General features: G+C 54.1%; 5 protein-coding genes across 5 annotated transcripts; 4 read left to right on the top strand and 1 right to left on the bottom strand.

Annotated features, from left to right (window-relative positions):
- Nucleotides 1-365: 365 nt before the first annotated feature.
- EMH_0005250 (uncharacterized protein) lies at nt 366-1,764 on the top strand (the record flags this gene model as incomplete). The annotated part of the gene is made up of 4 exons (XM_038022027.1): nt 366-445; nt 651-757; nt 981-1,091; nt 1,337-1,764. 4 exons carry the CDS (start codon nt 366-368, stop codon nt 1,762-1,764), a joined length of 726 nt encoding a protein of 241 aa, XP_037877881.1.
- Nucleotides 1,765-3,797: 2,033 nt separating this feature from the next.
- EMH_0005130 (uncharacterized protein) lies at nt 3,798-4,388 on the top strand (the record flags this gene model as incomplete). Its single annotated transcript, XM_038022026.1, has 1 exon — nt 3,798-4,388. One exon carries the CDS (start codon nt 3,798-3,800, stop codon nt 4,386-4,388), a length of 591 nt encoding a protein of 196 aa, XP_037877880.1.
- Nucleotides 4,389-4,632: 244 nt separating this feature from the next.
- EMH_0005020 (uncharacterized protein) lies at nt 4,633-7,708 on the top strand (the record flags this gene model as incomplete). The annotated part of the gene is made up of 2 exons (XM_038022025.1): nt 4,633-5,132; nt 6,022-7,708. 2 exons carry the CDS (start codon nt 4,633-4,635, stop codon nt 7,706-7,708), a joined length of 2,187 nt encoding a protein of 728 aa, XP_037877879.1.
- A 342-nt stretch (nt 7,709-8,050) lies between these two features.
- On the bottom strand, nt 8,051-8,674 carry EMH_0004910 (uncharacterized protein; the record flags this gene model as incomplete). Its single annotated transcript, XM_038022024.1, has 2 exons — nt 8,051-8,216; nt 8,397-8,674. 2 exons carry the CDS (start codon nt 8,672-8,674, stop codon nt 8,051-8,053), a joined length of 444 nt encoding a protein of 147 aa, XP_037877878.1.
- Nucleotides 8,675-9,608: 934 nt separating this feature from the next.
- On the top strand, nt 9,609-13,644 carry EMH_0004800 (uncharacterized protein; the record flags this gene model as incomplete). Its single annotated transcript, XM_038022023.1, has 9 exons — nt 9,609-10,082; nt 10,324-10,622; nt 10,780-11,458; nt 11,612-11,819; nt 11,969-12,448; nt 12,671-12,795; nt 12,890-13,063; nt 13,209-13,336; nt 13,560-13,644. 9 exons carry the CDS (start codon nt 9,609-9,611, stop codon nt 13,642-13,644), a joined length of 2,652 nt encoding a protein of 883 aa, XP_037877877.1.
- Between the last annotated feature and the right edge of the window lie 2,181 nt (nt 13,645-15,825).

The following is a 15,825-nucleotide window of genomic DNA, read 5'->3' as shown; positions in this document are numbered from 1 at the left end:
CAGCATACAGAGCTGATCAACCGGCGCCTACGGTCCCTGGAAGACAGGAAAGACTGCCAAGTGGGTGGTCGCCGAAGTTTTGGCTGGGTGTGGATCTACCGCAGCTGCAGCTGGATCTGGATCTGCTGCAGCTGTGGCTGGTGCTCTTGCTGCTGCAGTTACTTTCCTAGCCTCGTGGACTGCATTTGCTGCTTGGGGACCACTTCTGCCGTAATTCGCTTCTGCCACATGCTGCGCCAATTTGCAGTGCGTGCTGCATATGGCTTCTCCTTCCCATTTGTGGGTGGATAGTGTTTATCACGGCGGCGTTCTGTCGCTCTGTGTTGGTGCTGCTGCAGAAGGTGTCGGAGGAAGTTCTGTGCGTAATGTGTGAGCCTCGATTCGGCACGGGGGAACTTGAGAGCAAAGGCAAACCCGTCTTGTGTCCGCAGCTGTGTGAAAAGTGGTGAGGGACTAGAGTTTACGGTTGAATGCTGCTGAGGGCTCCATGTAGTTTGAGGGTTCAGGTAGTTTAGGATTGTTATTTGAAGAGCTGAGTTAATTGGCGGACGCGTTTCGAAGCAAGGAGAGCAGCTCGACTGGACGTAGCAACAGGATCAAATACATGGTTAGTGAAACCTGGACGCTGCGTATCCCGGTCTTCTGCTCAGGTTCAATGCATGCAAGGAGGAATTTGTATCTGCCTCCCCTTCAGGGAGCAGCAGCGCCCTGACATTCTGCGATGACAGCTCCCTCATCTGCTCTCGGCTCTCCGCTAGTGAGCGCTGCTAGTCGTGCTCCGGCTGGTGCTGCAGCCACATGTTCTAAAGTTGCCCATTGTCTCAAGAAACCTTAGTTTGGGGCTTGAATCACCTACCCTTTAGCTAGAATGTGCATATAGGCATGCATGCAACATGAATGTGCACTTATATGCGTGCATTTCATTTGGCTGCATGAGTTGAGGGATCAGCGAGTCTCTCACTCTCCTTCGCCTTGTGCAGCGCTGGGAGACAGTCTCTCTTTCTGCCGTCAGATGGGCTATGATGTTCTGGAAGACGCTGGAGGAGATTCTTCAGAGGTCCTTGGCCGGAGGAGACGCAGCTGCTTTAACGGTGAGAGTTAAGGGACTGAACTTCTGTTGGCTGCCTTCACTGCAAGGGGTTGGACGTTGCTTGCCTCCTGCATTCGAGCTGAGCGTTTGTCGGGTGCGAGGCGGGCCTAAAGCTTTGCTCCTGGTGGCTGATGGGGTGCTCCATGGGATTCAGGGTTTAGGGGCACTGATGGCTAGGCCTTAGGGCACTGAGGGGTTAGGGTTAAGGGATCTGGGGCAGTGGTTAAAGGGTTGCCTTTCTTGCAGGCACCCCTACGGCCTCATTTGGCGCCGCTCCGAAGCGATCAGAGAGCGGCGAGGGCTACAGGCGCAAGCGGGAGACCCAAGACGACTGGCATGAGTGGTTACGAGGGATAGGTTTAGCAGTGTATGAGGTGCTAAGTCGGCCGGAGGTTTGGCTGCTTTTGTTGGTGATGGGTTTTCTGCTTAACCAGCTAGTGCAGCAAGCGAAAGACATAATTTTGACGCAAGTGCAGGCAGAGAAGCTGCAGCGCCGAAAACAGATTCTTCAGAGGTACGGCATCGAAGAGGAAGAAGAGGAAGTTGAGTGTGCTCCAGCTACAGATGAAAACGATATTGCTGCTTCCAGCGGCGGAACAGAGGAGGAGACGAAGGCTGCTGAGCCGCTTCGAAGTGCTTCCCCCCGCTCCAAGCCTACAAGGGGCCCTTCTTAAGCACAGCTGGGCCCCGAAGTGGAGCAGACAAGCACCAGGACGAGGGACCCGCTGGATCACCTGCATATTTGAGGCCCAAGTGGGTTTTGTACCAGCCGCCTTTTCGCCGCCTGTTCGTTGCGATGCAGTAAAGACCGCTGCAGGGGTAGACGCCGAGAAAAAGTCATCTACACACATCACGCAGACACGATACGTCGCCTTGTGGAGCAATCTGCAATATATCGACAGCGTACTTGACGGCTCATGCATACACGCAATATCGTATGTAAATATATGCATATATAGAACGGCCGACACACTCTAAAACCCCCATTACGTACGTCCTAGTAGAGGATTGCACAGTCATCCTCACGCAAGCTTGTGGAGCTCCATGCGGTATAGGATTTGCGTAGGCCCGGTAGCTCGATAGTTGTTTCTTCATTAGGTAACAGACTCCAGATGGCCTTGTAGTTTTGCTTGCGGGCCTCTGCCGTCACTGCCTGTGGTGGTGGGCGAAGACTGGAGGCGGACTTATATATGTATGCATGAAGCCGTAAAGAGCCTCAAGAACACCGAACTGGAAATGTTAAAGAACTGAAATGTTTGGAATTGGACGGCAACAAAGACATCAGGCGGTGCCTTGCGGAGACACAAGAAACAGAACAAAGGGCGGTCCATCGTGGATATCGTGGGTCTCGGGAGCGTCCACCACAGCAAGTGACCTGTGCACCGCGCAGCGTACAGGCACCCTTCCTACAGGAAGCATCTGGAAGCACCCACTATAGGCGGTCATCATCACTGATGATCAGTTGTTGATCAGGGACCGGGAGCGTTTCCTTCGGTTCACTCCTGCGCACCGCCGGTTCGTGATGCATTGTTCAGAGCTGCCCTAGGAGCTAGACGGAAGGCGATGCCTGGGATAGAGGCTCTTTTTCTTGTCTCCGATGCGCAATGGTTTTTTTGATGTGGTTTTAAGCTCTGCGTCACTACTATCAACCAACCAATGCTGCAAAATTCCTGTATCGCCTTCATCTGAAGTCATACTCCCCCTAAGCCCGTGGAACTATGTCTAATCAGAGGTTGCAAGGAGTCTATCGGCCTCCTTCTCACCTTACTTACAGCAGGCGCTGTAAGGCACTCACTGCCTCGGCTACAGGATAGAAATGAAATGGATATTCTTGAGATAACTCAACATACCGCACAAGGGTCACCTTGTGCTGTAATGATGTCATATTTTTTAGACGCTAACTTACCAGCTAAAATTCCCTATATAAGGACCCTATTAGACGCGTAGATGGATATTCCCATGGAATCCTAGATCCTATTTCAATCGGAATTTCAGGGAAATCAGCTGTAGGGGACTAACACCAAACAATCAGCGGCACCCTTCGCAATACACCGCTATCATATAGACATAAATGGAGAAAACTTAGAACTAAGCAAGGGAAAGAGGGATATTAACAGCGGCAACCACACATAGGTTAGGGTCACGCTTTCGAGGGCCCCCGAACGGCTTGAGGGGGGCCCTGCGAGCCCTGCAACTCGCGTGAGACCTGCGCTCTATGAAACTCTAGATGGTTGAAAGAAAGCTGGGACGACTCTTGTAATTTTTGGTCGCTACATTTGTGGAGCGTCATCTGTAGCAGTACGGTGACGAGCTTAGGCGATGCGACTCTTGCCATCCATTTCCCACGGGACAATTGGAATACTTCAGAGACGTGTTTGTTGGGTGCCGTTTCATTTTAGTCTTTGAAATTATCCATGAGGATTCACGGGTCGAGGCGAGTGTTGGGACTATCGACTTCCCGTTACCCCCCTTCTCTCTCGTGAAACCGGCAGCAAAGCAAAGTGTGCGATCCAAGACGAAGCCTTCAAAACAAGGCCGAAAAAGATGGGTGGCAAAGCGTCTCCTGGTGCTGGCAGCTACCATGCCTGCATGTGCCGCAGCAAAAGCCTCTAAATTGGAGCTAGCAGCAGCGATGGCAGCATGAGCACACGGTGTCTGTTCACCCGGCCGGGCGGGAACAACATCACAGACGGTCATCGCAAAGGTAATGGAAGACCAACCTGCGCTCGAAGAGAGCACAAAGCCTCCTTGTGATGGCATTATAACAAAGGCAGCAGGAGCGGAAGCGCTTCTTTGCGCACGAGCTGATGGTGCAGCGGACTCAGACCCGAGCAGCTCCTCCGGGGGCTCGTGTAAAGGGCCTGTGCCTTCGCCTTTTAGCATATCAGTCTTATCTGCTCAAGGGCTGCAGGAGCTCCAAGGCATCCAGATATTGAACCGCCATCAGGGCGAGACTGAGGGCCCCCAGGAGCAACAGGTTCCCAAGGACCCCTGCATTGACAAGCTGAGCTTATGTGCGCCAGGTAGAAGCAATGGAATGGAAGGAAAGGATGAGGACTGTGTGGTGGAGGTGGAGAGTGGTGGTGTACGCACACCTGAAGCCTCGTCTCGTTGTGCAGATACCGACATTGAAACTGCCTGCCGTGAGACGTTTTTATTTGCAAATGCCAAGGCCGGAATGGATATGACAGAAGACGAGAAAGCGAAAATTGCGGCAAAGATATTCGAGCTCTCAAAGAACTCCCCCTTCTTTGTCAACGAGATGCGGTGTGCAAGAAGCAAGAAGCACAAAACATAGACAGGCAACGGACACACGAGGCGTAGACAGCCTGCAGAAAGGGAGAGACAGACAACAAACATGGGCACAAGAGTGGAGAACAGACGAAAAACTGGGGACATGGATAGGAGACACAGTTTCATATAACGGTGCCTTCCCCATAGCGCAGTCTTTATAGTTGTCTGCTGTGTGTGTGTGTGTGTGTGTGTGTGTGTGTGTGTGTGTGTGTGTGTGTGTGCGTGTCTGTGTGTGTCTGGGTGGGTGGATGCGCTCCTTTCTGCTTGCCGCCGGCAGCAAGAAGAAGCAGATGGAGGAACAGCTGGTGGTGCTGCGTCGGCGAGTGCAGCTGTTTGCATCATGCGGAGGCTGCGCTGAAGCCTCGGCTGCAGCGCGTCGTGTCCTTCAGCTGCTGCAGCAGCAGCAGCAACGGGAGTCAGGTCGAGTGTATGTGCACCTGGACATGGACATGTTCTTTTGTGCAGTGGAAATGCGAGATGATCCTTCTTTGGGGTCTCAGCCTATGGCCGTGGGGAGTTTATCTATGTTATCTACGGCCAACTATGCGGCGCGGCGCTTCGGTGTTCGCTCCGGCATGCCGGGGTTCATTGCAAAACAGTTGTGTCCTTCTCTTGTAATCGTGCGCCCCAACTTCGGAAAGTACAGAGCCGCAGGAGAAACTATTCGTGCTGTCCTCCAGACGTACGACCCCTCGCTTTCTTCTCACTCCCTCGATGAAGCTTCTCTGGACGTTACAGACTACCTCAGGTACGCATCACGCTACCCTTACCTCCGCACCTTCATCCCGTTTCATGTGCTTCATCTCGTTGTATCTCTTGTGTGATTCTTGGTCTTTCGTCATTTTTGTCTCTCTCTTCCCCACTATCTCCATGCCTTTCTCATTGTGTCTCTCGTGCGTCTCTTTGGCTCGGCTGTGCTGCGAGACGCTGCGCCTGCTATGGGAGGTTCTGTCATCAAGAGCTGCTCTGGTTGTTGCCAGAAAAGCCACTGTCTGGCGCTGCGGCTGTCTGCTGCGCTTTACGCGTCCGTTGGATGTCGTTGTGCCCGTCTCTCGTAGCTGAGGGGAACTGTGACTGTACATAGGGACTTCTATTGTGGTAGAGTTTGTACACTGGTTTTTTCTCCGTAGCTATCCCCTCTCGGTAGCTCCTGGATGGCGTAAACCAACGTTCTTCTTGTGTTGCGTGGCGCTCTCCCCGTCGTCGTCTTTCTCCCCCCGTCGCCCCCTGCCCCCATCTCTTCTGTCTCCCGCACGCAGTGTTGCTACATTATATATCCTTCTCCTTTTCCCTGACTTCTTCTCTGCAATTTGCCGCTGCTGCAGCTCTTGTTTTGCTTCTGCTGCAATTCATGTATTCAGTAATGCTACACGCTACGGTGATGTGTCAATTCCAGCCTGTCCTGCTCTGGCCCTGCATTTATGCTCTTATCAGCGGCAGACGGTATCAGGGGTCGTCCAGCTCTGTTGCAACCAGTTGTTGCGTTTGTATATCTCTCGGACTTTTGCTTTATTTCTGGCCGTCTCGACAGCTGCTGTGTCAGCTTATCCTTTTGGCACACATTGTCGTCGTGTCAGCGCCTCACTGCTGCATGTTGACCTTGCACATCTGTTTCGGTGCCGGTGATTTTGCTACAGCAAGATGTCCCCTCCTGCAAACGCTACCGCCCTCGCCGCACCCACTACAAACACACACGGGAAGACAGAAGATATGCCGCCAGAAGCAGCAGCGCCAGCGGTAGCGACAGCAGCAACCGATCGGGTAGCTGCGCTTGTGTCTGAGATTCGCGCCGCCGTTACAGCAGCGACGCGCCTCAGCTGCAGCGCCGGCGCTGCGTCGAGTCGTATAGTAGCAAAGATCGCATCGGACATGAATAAGCCGAACGGACAGAAGATCGTAGAAGCAACGGGAGCATCTGCTGAAGCAGCTGCAGCAGCAACAGCAGCCTTTTTAGAGTCCCTCAATGTGCGCAAGATACCGGGGATTGGTAAACACCGAGAAAAGATGTTGAATGCGTTTGATATTCGCACGTGTGGGGAATTGTTGCAGCAAACGCCGCTGCTGCTGCACCTGCTACCGCGGATCACAGCGGTCCACCTTATCCGCATGGCTCTAGGAATCGACGGGTTGCCCGCCGAGTTGCAGCAGCAGCAACAGCAACAGCATCAGCAGCAAAGCGTAAGCTCGGAAGAAACGTTCTCGGCAACCAACGAGCTGCCAGTGCTGCGCCGGGTGGTGGAGCAGCTGGCAGCAGCAGTAGCCAAGCAACTGAAGGAATTAAGACAAGAGGGCGACCACGTAACTCTTAAGGTGAAGTTTGCAGACTTTTCGGTACGGACAATATCACACCGGCTCGCGCATCACACGGACGACGGTGCAGCCATCGCAACGGCAGCTCTAGGCTTGCTACAGTCCGTCGTGCGGGAGCAGCAGCTCAAGAAGCAGACGAACAGCAGCAACAACAGCAGCAACGGTACCGTGAAGGGCATGCCGACTTGGGTGCGGCTGCTGGGCGTGCGGTGCTCGGGCTTCAGACAGGCGAAGGCGCGAAGCGCAGGGCTGCGCCGGCTGGATGAGTTTTTCTCGCACCAGCAGCAGCAGCAGCAGGAGCTGCAGAAGCTAGCAGCAGCACCTGCACGGAATTCTGTGCCACAAATCGAAGGGGACTGGCGCGTCGACACTGAAGAGCTCGACGACCTGCTGGCTGTTCTCTCCCAACATCAGCACGAAACGGCACCAGCAGAGCCGGCAGCACACGCGGAGCAAGACGCAGCAGCATCCCCAGAAGCTGCAAGGTACGCAGTAGCAACAACTCCAGCAGCAGCAGAGTTACCAGCGGAAGCAGAAGGAGCAGCTCCCGTCGTATCTTTCACCCCGAAAAGAGAGACAGCAATGACGACAGAAACAGTAGCAACAGAAGTAGAAGCAGCAGCACCAAACGGCGTTACTGCTGCAAAAGAAGCCCCACAGCTGCATATCGATCCAGCTCAATGGGGTGCTCAACAGCAGCAAACGAGCAGGAGTACCGGATCGGAAAGCCACAGAAGCAGCCAAAGGCAGGAGGGCAAAGGGCTACTGTTGAAGCCTATCCCGCAACATAAGCAGAAGAAGCGACGTCGCTCTCCTTCCCCCCCAATTCACGAGCGACTGATGCAGCAGAAGCGCCAGAAAGGAAAGCAGCAGCCACAGCTGCTGGAACTCTTAAAGGGGCCACGCAAACAAAGACACAATAATCGAGCTGGAAAGGAACAGAGTCAGACACAAAACAGTAAACAGGGGCAACTCTCAGGAGAAGCCGTTGTGGTTGAAGTTGTCAGTGACTGAGAGCCTACATTTGCACGTGCAGCAGCAATTGCAGTCTCGGCAGCAAAAACAACCACAGCGGAATGCAGGCTTTTCTGCCCAGAGGTATAGAGGGAAAAGTAGTGTATTTTTGACTTCCTTTTGCCGCTAGTGATATTATAAACGACAAGTGAACGCAGTTTGCGACTTCCCGTGCGCCACTGCTGATGATAGTTCCAGCAGGAAGGCTTAGCTTTCAGGCCTAGAAGTTTTGGCGCCGGCTACAGAATTGCGCCTGAAACATTGCTGAAACAGATGGAGTTGTTTTTGGCACTTTCTCCAGTCCCTGAAAAAACAGGAAAGCAGCACTGGCTGACATTTTCATTAGGGCGGACGCTTCCCTGCCTCCCTGCACCGGCGGCTTGCGCAACCCGCCTTTTCTCTCGTTATCTCTCCTCCTTTTCGGCCTCCATAGGCTATTGACTGCAGCGCGCTGAAGGTTCTCCCCCCCGCGGGGTCGCAGGTGTCTCCTACTCTCAACGCTGTACGTCTACGTGAGAACCCTCCCAGATGAGGAGGCCCCATAAGCCGTTTGAGCATACGATAGGAGCAACCGCGGGCAACCAGGAGAGAACAACCAAGACAGAGAATGTGAGAGGCATAAGGAGGAAGCGATAGCACCTTCGTTCAATGCGCCTTTATTACGTTATTATGTTCACGGAACGCCTACTTGTCCGTTTCATCCAAACAGTCCTGCAGCTTCGCATACTCATCAGAGCACCCCGTCCCGACGATCTTATCATCCACATCTTCTCCATAATGTGGATTCTTTCGAGCTGCAGAGATGGCCTCGCCCTGCTCCTTAGGCGCTGCGGGGGCTGCCAGGGGACCCCCCCCCGAGCCATGGGGGGCTTTGGGGGCTCTTCCAGTTGCTTCGGCACTTTCGTAAGACCCCTGGGGGACGCTCGAGGGGCCCAAAACGGGCCTATCTAGAGGAGAAGAAGGCATTCGGGGGCACGGTTCAGGGGGCTCCTCACAAGAGGTTTGGGCTGCACGCGGCTACAAAGAAGGATGTTATTCAGGGGGCCGCCCATGCACGAGCTTAGGGCTAACTATGGAGCCAAATAATCATCTGTTTCTCTCCTTCTGAACCTATATTTGGATTTCAATAGCCCGACGTCCTCAACCCTAGCCAGGCAGGAATATGTTCATTCCCGAGACATGAGGAAACTTCCGCACAGATGGACAGGGCGCCTCTTCGGAAGAAGAAGTCCATGTAAGCCACAGATTCTCGTGTCTCAGCAAACACCTTGAAAGAAGAAAAAATATACCCAGTGGCAACAGGAATAACAATTAACTGCTTCAGCCGTGCTCAGTCCCTGGGGGCCCCACGCCGAGGGCCCCTCGGGGCCTCGGCGAGCAGTAGGGCCCTCTTTTGGAGGCAGGCTAAGGGTTATCTACACACAGACATCTACCATTTTCAATGCTACAAAGGAGACATGTATTGATTTTGTTTGTTTCAACGGTGGATGCTCCAAAGAAGAAGAAAACCAACGCCCGATTTGCCTCGCTAGGGGAGTTTCTACGGCCAGTCAAAGCTGGATGTTTTGAGTCTTATTTTAGAGCAGCATACGGCGGAACAGAATGCGAAATGAACAGGGGGGTTCCCCGTGGGAGTATTCCCTCGCTGCGACTGCCGTTGTTAAAGCTTCTGCTGCTGTTGCTGCTGCCGACGCCCGGCAGCAGCAAGACGCACACTAGCACCAGTAATGGCTTAACGGCTACGCGAAGTATCTGGCTCCATAGAGGACTGAGGACTGTTAACGAAGGACAAGAGACAACCGTGACTGCAGCAGCATGGCTGCAACAACCACCGTCCTCACTGTGTTTGCCTCCCGGCAGCCCATCATCTGGATATAGCAGTAGAAGCCGCTGCTGCTGTATGAGTTCGAGCTCTGGCGCTGGTGCAGCAACAGCCCCTTTAGTCAACGGTCCTCAGGAACCTCCATGCCGCCTCTTGGGAGGAGGTCTGTCACTCAATCCCTCGCTTATTTTTGCACTTGCAGCTCGCCGTCTTCTGCAGCAGGGGCTGCAACAGATACGCCAACTCGACGATGCCCCAGCATCAGCAGAAGGTGCTGCTGCTGCAGCTTCCGTTTCTGATGTCGTTTTCTCGCCAGTAACGGTTGAAGGCGGCAGCGGAGGAGATGGGTCAATTGCTTTCCTTCGCCTCAGAGCGGCCCCGCGTAGTGGCGCTGCAGGAGGAAGCGGAGGCCGGGGAGGCTGTGTGTTGCTGAGGGCAGTGGGAGCATCCGAAGAGGCCGCCGGTGCGCATCGGCGTCTCTCAGCGCTGAAAGAAAGCGGTTGCTGGAGAGCGGCTTCCGGGGGAATTGGCGCAGGGCAGGGGAAAACGGGGGTACGTTGGGCTGATTGATGCTACAGCTGCTCGTAGTCAAGCTGTTGCTGTGGCTACTCCTGCTGCGGTGACTGCAGCTGCTGTTGCTTGTAAGACTGTAGGCTTCGGCTGGTGTTGCAAGGCTGGTGGCTCTCACTGTTGCCGTCGACACCGTTTTCTTTTGCTGCAGCGCATGCAGTGGGGCATTCGCTGCAGCTGGGGAGCGCTTGCTGCCGCAGATGTTGCGACGTTTTCGCTTCAGGCCCACGGCCCTGATCTTCTGTTAGGGCTTCCCCCCAATAGTCTGGTCGTGGACGTCTCCGCTGTGCAGGCGCATGCAGCCGGTAAGGTGCGGCGTTTGCTGCAGCAGCAGCAGCAGGATGACGAGACAGCAACTGAAGCGGAGGTGGAGCTTCAAAGTCAGCAGCAAGAAGGGCATCAGCAGCAAGGAGAGCAACTGCCCCCTCTATGTTGCATCTACTTCGCAGCCCCCGGAGATACCCTGGTGGCCGCTCGCGGAGGTATGGGGGGCCGAGGCAACTTGGCATTTGTGTCAAATAGGTAAATATTTCCTTCTGATCTCCCACCGTTGTTCGCTCTGCAGGAGCATTAAGTTTAATGCCTGGAGACTAACGTACAGTAGGACTGCAACTGTCACTTTCCAAGGCCGATGCTGCGGACCATATTGTGTGTTATGTGCTCTTCCGTTTTGCTGCAGCAATAGGCATCCACTCGTGGGCGAGACAGGGGCCCCAGGAGAGCGGCGGAAGCTGCTGGTGCTCCACAACTTTAGCGACTTTGTCGTTGTGGGCCGCATGCAGAGCGGCAAGTCCACGCTGCTGCGGGCACTTTCTGCAGTGGCTACAGCCAGTGCTGCAGAAACAAACGCCAGAGGCGCTGCTGCTCATGCAAATGGTAGCGCTGCTGGTACCACTGCTGGTCAGCGTAAACTCCGCTCCCCAGAGGTGGCACCAGTTCAGCCCGGAGAGCAGCAGCAGCAACAACAACAGCAGCAGCAACTGCAATGGCTGTCGGCTGCAGTGCCAGAGGATGTTTGGCTTCCAACGGCTGAGCCGACTATCTGCGTGATCCCCGCCCCGACACGCCGGACAGCGGCACCCCACAACCTTGCAGCTGAGCAGACGCCCTCGGACGGTCTGGTAGATATGCTCAAGCAGGGCATCGCACTTGCCTCAGCAGCGCCAATTGTCGCCGTCGATACTCCAGGGCTGCTACCTCCAGCACCTCCCGCAGCACCAGCAGCGACGGGAGCAGTTGGAACGGCACCAGAAAGTGCAGAGAGCATGCTGATGCCAGCAGGACAGCAGCAGGATGAACCCCTTAAGGGTCTCACGGCCGGCACATCCGTCGTGCTCGTCGTAGACAGCTCCCTTCCCGTGAGAATCTACCGTATCTCTGCATGCAAGCAGCTCAGAACCAGCACCTGATCTTAAGATGCAGGTTTGCAGCCTCGTCACCCTGAAGCCTGTATTGAAAGCTCAAGAGCGGTAGTGGTCTTGCAAACGGATGTGGTTTGGACTGTCTCGTAGGACCCGGCACTTGAGTGCGTCAGGTTACGACAGCAGCTGCTGCAAGAGAGTCCCGAGCTCGCGGATCTACCGTTTATTGTGGTCCTCAACAAGATAGATATGTTGCAGCAGCGTCAGAGCAAGCAGCAACGAGTTAGCCGGAAACTGGCAAACCTGGTGGAAAGGGTAAAAACCCAAACTGGAATTGGAGGGGTCTACGCAGTCTCAGGTGGGTGATGCAGCTGCTGCCGGAGCAGTTGCTATTCGCTCTGTTGTTGTTGCTTCTGACCGTATGCCTATGTGCCTTGCGTCTGCATACACTCACCGAAAGGTTCAAATTGGGTCGTGTCCCCTCCACTGCCCGCTTGTTTGCTGTAGCTCTGCGCGGAGACGGCTGTAGGGAGCTCTTCGGCGCCCTCAGAAAGGCTGCAGGCCTTGACGACCTTAGTGCAGAACAGCAGCAGTTGCTGCTGTCTCACTTCAAACAGCAGCATCAGCAGCAGCACCTGCAACAGCAGAAAAAACTGGGACCAGGGGCGTATAGCTTGGCCTTTTTAACGGCGTACTCTGCAGCTGCAATGTCAGCTCCTCACAGCCTGTTGCTGTTCAGTGTCCACGAGCTACTGCAGCAGCAGCAGCAACCTGGTGCTACCTTGATGCGTCGCCCAGCAGCAGCACCTCCCCTACGTGTTTCGACGGGTAGCAGCAAGAAGCATCCGTACCCTTCGTTCCCTTCTCTAGAAGATCCTTACAAGTGGATTATCGTGGAACGTCGGGAGCAGGGAACGCTGCAACGCTTGCTGCAGGCTCGAGAGGTGTTGCATGCCTCTCCAGACTTCGCTAGTGAAGAGAGCAGCAGTGCGTCTTCAGAAGCCTCTGCTCACCCTTACGCGGCTTTCAGCAACAGCAGCAGCAGCAGGTGCTGCTGCACCAATGGAAGAGTTTTTCCATTCGATGTTTAGTGCCCATATGCGCATCAGCAACAACGGCTGCAACACCTGAAGGTTCCGCGGAAGCAGCAGCTTGATCGGCCACCAAACGAAGTTCCACAAGCGCATACAATTATGGGTTGTTGCTCAGGAGGCCGGCGGTGCTTCGAATTGAAAGGGCCTCTCGTCTCCCTGCTAACGGAGCCTGTGAAGTTCAACAGTGAAGCAGCGAAGCTCCGGCTGTATAGGCAGCTCAGTGCGCTCGGCATTGTAGAGGTAGGGTTGCCAGCAACTCGATACATGCAGTTGCGTTCCAGCGCTTGCATGCTCTGGCATGGACTGAGAGGCAGTGTTCGGTATTTGCGTGCAGAGAGCCTTCACGGACCACGGTGCCAGCATAGGGGACTACCTTTTAGTAGGCCCTGTTCTACTGCAACTGCTGCCGCTCCTGCGGCATTCTAAAGGACGGAAGAAGGGACAGCAAGCACCGCTGTGGGGTGGAGATACTTGGGAAATTTTCAAGACAGACGGCCTGCCCAAGAAAGTAGGGAGTTGACGGGGGCGCCAGAGTTAAGGGGTATTGGCATATATTTCCCTTCCATACTTGATGCGTGCATGCCTGGCATGTTGTGCTTTACGTGCAACTCAGCAGACTTCAGTAGTTTGTTGCGGTGAGTTGTGCGTAGCAGGGAAAACCAGAATCTTCGGCCTTTCCGGCTGCTGCTCTCATGGGGATTGAAGAAAGCGTGTCTGAGAGGCTAAAGGATACAGAGCTGCCTGACTTTGAGGCTGCGCCTTTTACTCCAAATGTGCGACCGTAAGTCCTCCTTGAGAGACGTATCAATTGCAGCAGTGGAGGTTCCCACTCCTGCCCAGCGACGCCAGCTCAGACGGCAAGAAGAACGGAGCGAAACGGGCAGAGAGCACAACGGGCCGAAGGGGCAGGAGTCAGGGCTACCTCCACTCAGTGCAAAGAGAGAGCGGGGAAGCAGCAGACAAAGGAAACAAGTCAGTTGCTGCTTGATTATCTTTCTCTGCAGGTACACTGCCACGGATCCCCGGGCAGTGCAACAGCGTCGCCGCGTCCGTCGAAAGATCACCGAAGCCATTCGCCACCGGCGCTGAACAGCACATGCCAGCTATTGCACAGCGGCGCCTACGCACGTCTCTGCATCTACAGTGCAGCCAGGCTGTTGCGTTTACGGGCATGTGACTGCAGAGGCGCTGATATGACCTACGTGGTGATACTGATTTCGACAAATCAGGATCACCAAGTTCGACTGCCAGCAGTACCGTCCAATAGTTTTTGCCAGACGGCTACGAGGTGTGCATTGGATTCAGATGGCAGTTGAGACATTTGGGCGACTCTATACTCGTATAGGCAACGCAAATGGCCTGATCTTGGCCAACATTCATTATTGCGACGGGGGTGCCGGACGTCTGTGGAGAACATCTAAAAGATTCTCTTTCAGGTGAAGGGCCTTGAGGGCAAATAAGTCCTATACAACAGGCCTCCTAGCTGTGGGGTGAAATTCACGACTCGCGCCCGCGCTTGTTGACCACGCGGTGGTACTCAGTGTCGCAAGGGTCCCAAAGCTTAGCCGAGGACCATTGTGAGCTGCAATGGAGTCACAATACTGGACAACCGGGAGCAGCTAACCTCCTGTCCACTCTTCAGGAGCCTTTACCATTCAGGAACCTTGTGAACAGAGGCACAAAGTCCTGGAAGTGCTCCGGAGAGGAGGCAGCTTGTCATGCGTTGCGGCAAAGCTTTAGCTCCCGCTACGATGCAACCCCCCACACAAGCGTACCCGATCCCCCTTTGATGCTAGTACTAACACTGCAGGCAGTTTTAAGCACTAGCCTAGCCATCAGTAGCCAAGCTGCAAGCAAACAGAAATACGCGTCTCTCCTGCACTGCACACTACGGTATGCCGAGCTACAGTACTGTTGCGAAGAGTTTCCGTTAGGGCTCATCGTGCCTCGACACCTTAAAAACAAAATGAACCCACCGTTCACTTTAAAGTAAGTGAAGGAATATGTTTCGGGGTGGTATTAACATAACAGAGGAATGTTACGCCATCCAATTCTAAGAAGGATGGAGCTCACGTGGTTCCACATAGATGCTGCGGATGAGGACTGCGGGAACGGCATATCTTTTTGTACACAAAAAATGCAGCAAAAAAACCTCGCTGATAGAGACCACCCTTCTCGCAAAGAATTGAAAGCAAGGACGGGCCTGTCGCTGCTGCTTTAGGGTAGTTGACCCACTCCTACAGGGTACCAGGCCCATCTACAGGTGTGGGGTTGCAAACAGGGGACATAGCTCCTATGACCTTCACTATTTTTACTTATTCCTCACTACACTTATTCTCTGTAATTTTGAACCTGCATTGGGCCGGCGCGTTCCCTCATGTGTTTCTCCAGCATCCAAAGTTGTCACTGTTCTGGCCACACAGCCAACCAGAGAGCTAGAAGGTATAATTAATTGTGTCCAGCAAAGGACTAAAAATTTTTGACAACTTTATGAATTACATATTCATAGCAGATACTTCTTTTTTTGGCAGTTTTATTCTGTAACGTCGGGGTGTTAACTGCACTGCTTTGTTAGTGCTTGCCGTCCTTGTCAGGGCTTAACCCGAGCGTTCACGCCAGCTTACCATAAGTTCCCAAAAGTTGTCCTCTGCAGCTGATGTACTCATCAGCTAGATCCCTCTGTTCTCGGAGCCCCCGATTAGGCTCCTACATCGGCCTCTGCTTCTTCCTTTCAATCAAGTAGCGCACGCTTCCTGGCAGTGAAGGCTGCTATGGATTCGTCTGCAGGCAGCTGGAATCTTGAGCTAACAACCACATCTTCGTCACCTTCTTCAGTGCAGACCACAGAGTGCAGGGACAAAGACACTGCGACTGCCCGTGTCGTCTCGGCGCCACCAACAGAGTTTACCGAAACACCCCAAATGCGCTGTGCCTTACCTCAAGGCCCAGCTAGTCAGACCCGACATGCCCAGCAGGAACAAGATATTCTAATTGCTTCAGGCTGTAGCGCCTCACAGACATCTTCAGGAACACCCTGCCACAAGACGGACGGTTCCTCCTGCGCTTCACGAAGTGGGGAAGAACGGACAGATGAGTACGTGAAGGCCTTGCAGGAAGCTGGAAGGTATGCTGCGTGGGCACCGCTGCTGCGTGAAACACCTTTTTTAGAGGAGCCCTCGCTATTGTTGGGGCAGATTCGTTTCGACGTGACAGCAGAGGACCAGCGAGGGTCTTGGTTGCTGCCGGAAGAGCTGTTGACGCAACAGAGAA

This window comes from Eimeria mitis, genomic scaffold (genome assembly GCF_000499745.2).
Source record: "Eimeria mitis Houghton genomic scaffold, Emh_scaff10, whole genome shotgun sequence".
Lineage (NCBI taxonomy): Eukaryota > Apicomplexa > Conoidasida > Eucoccidiorida > Eimeriidae > Eimeria > Eimeria mitis.
Note: the sequence above shows the minus strand (reverse complement) of the source record. Positions and strands in the feature narration are given on the sequence as shown.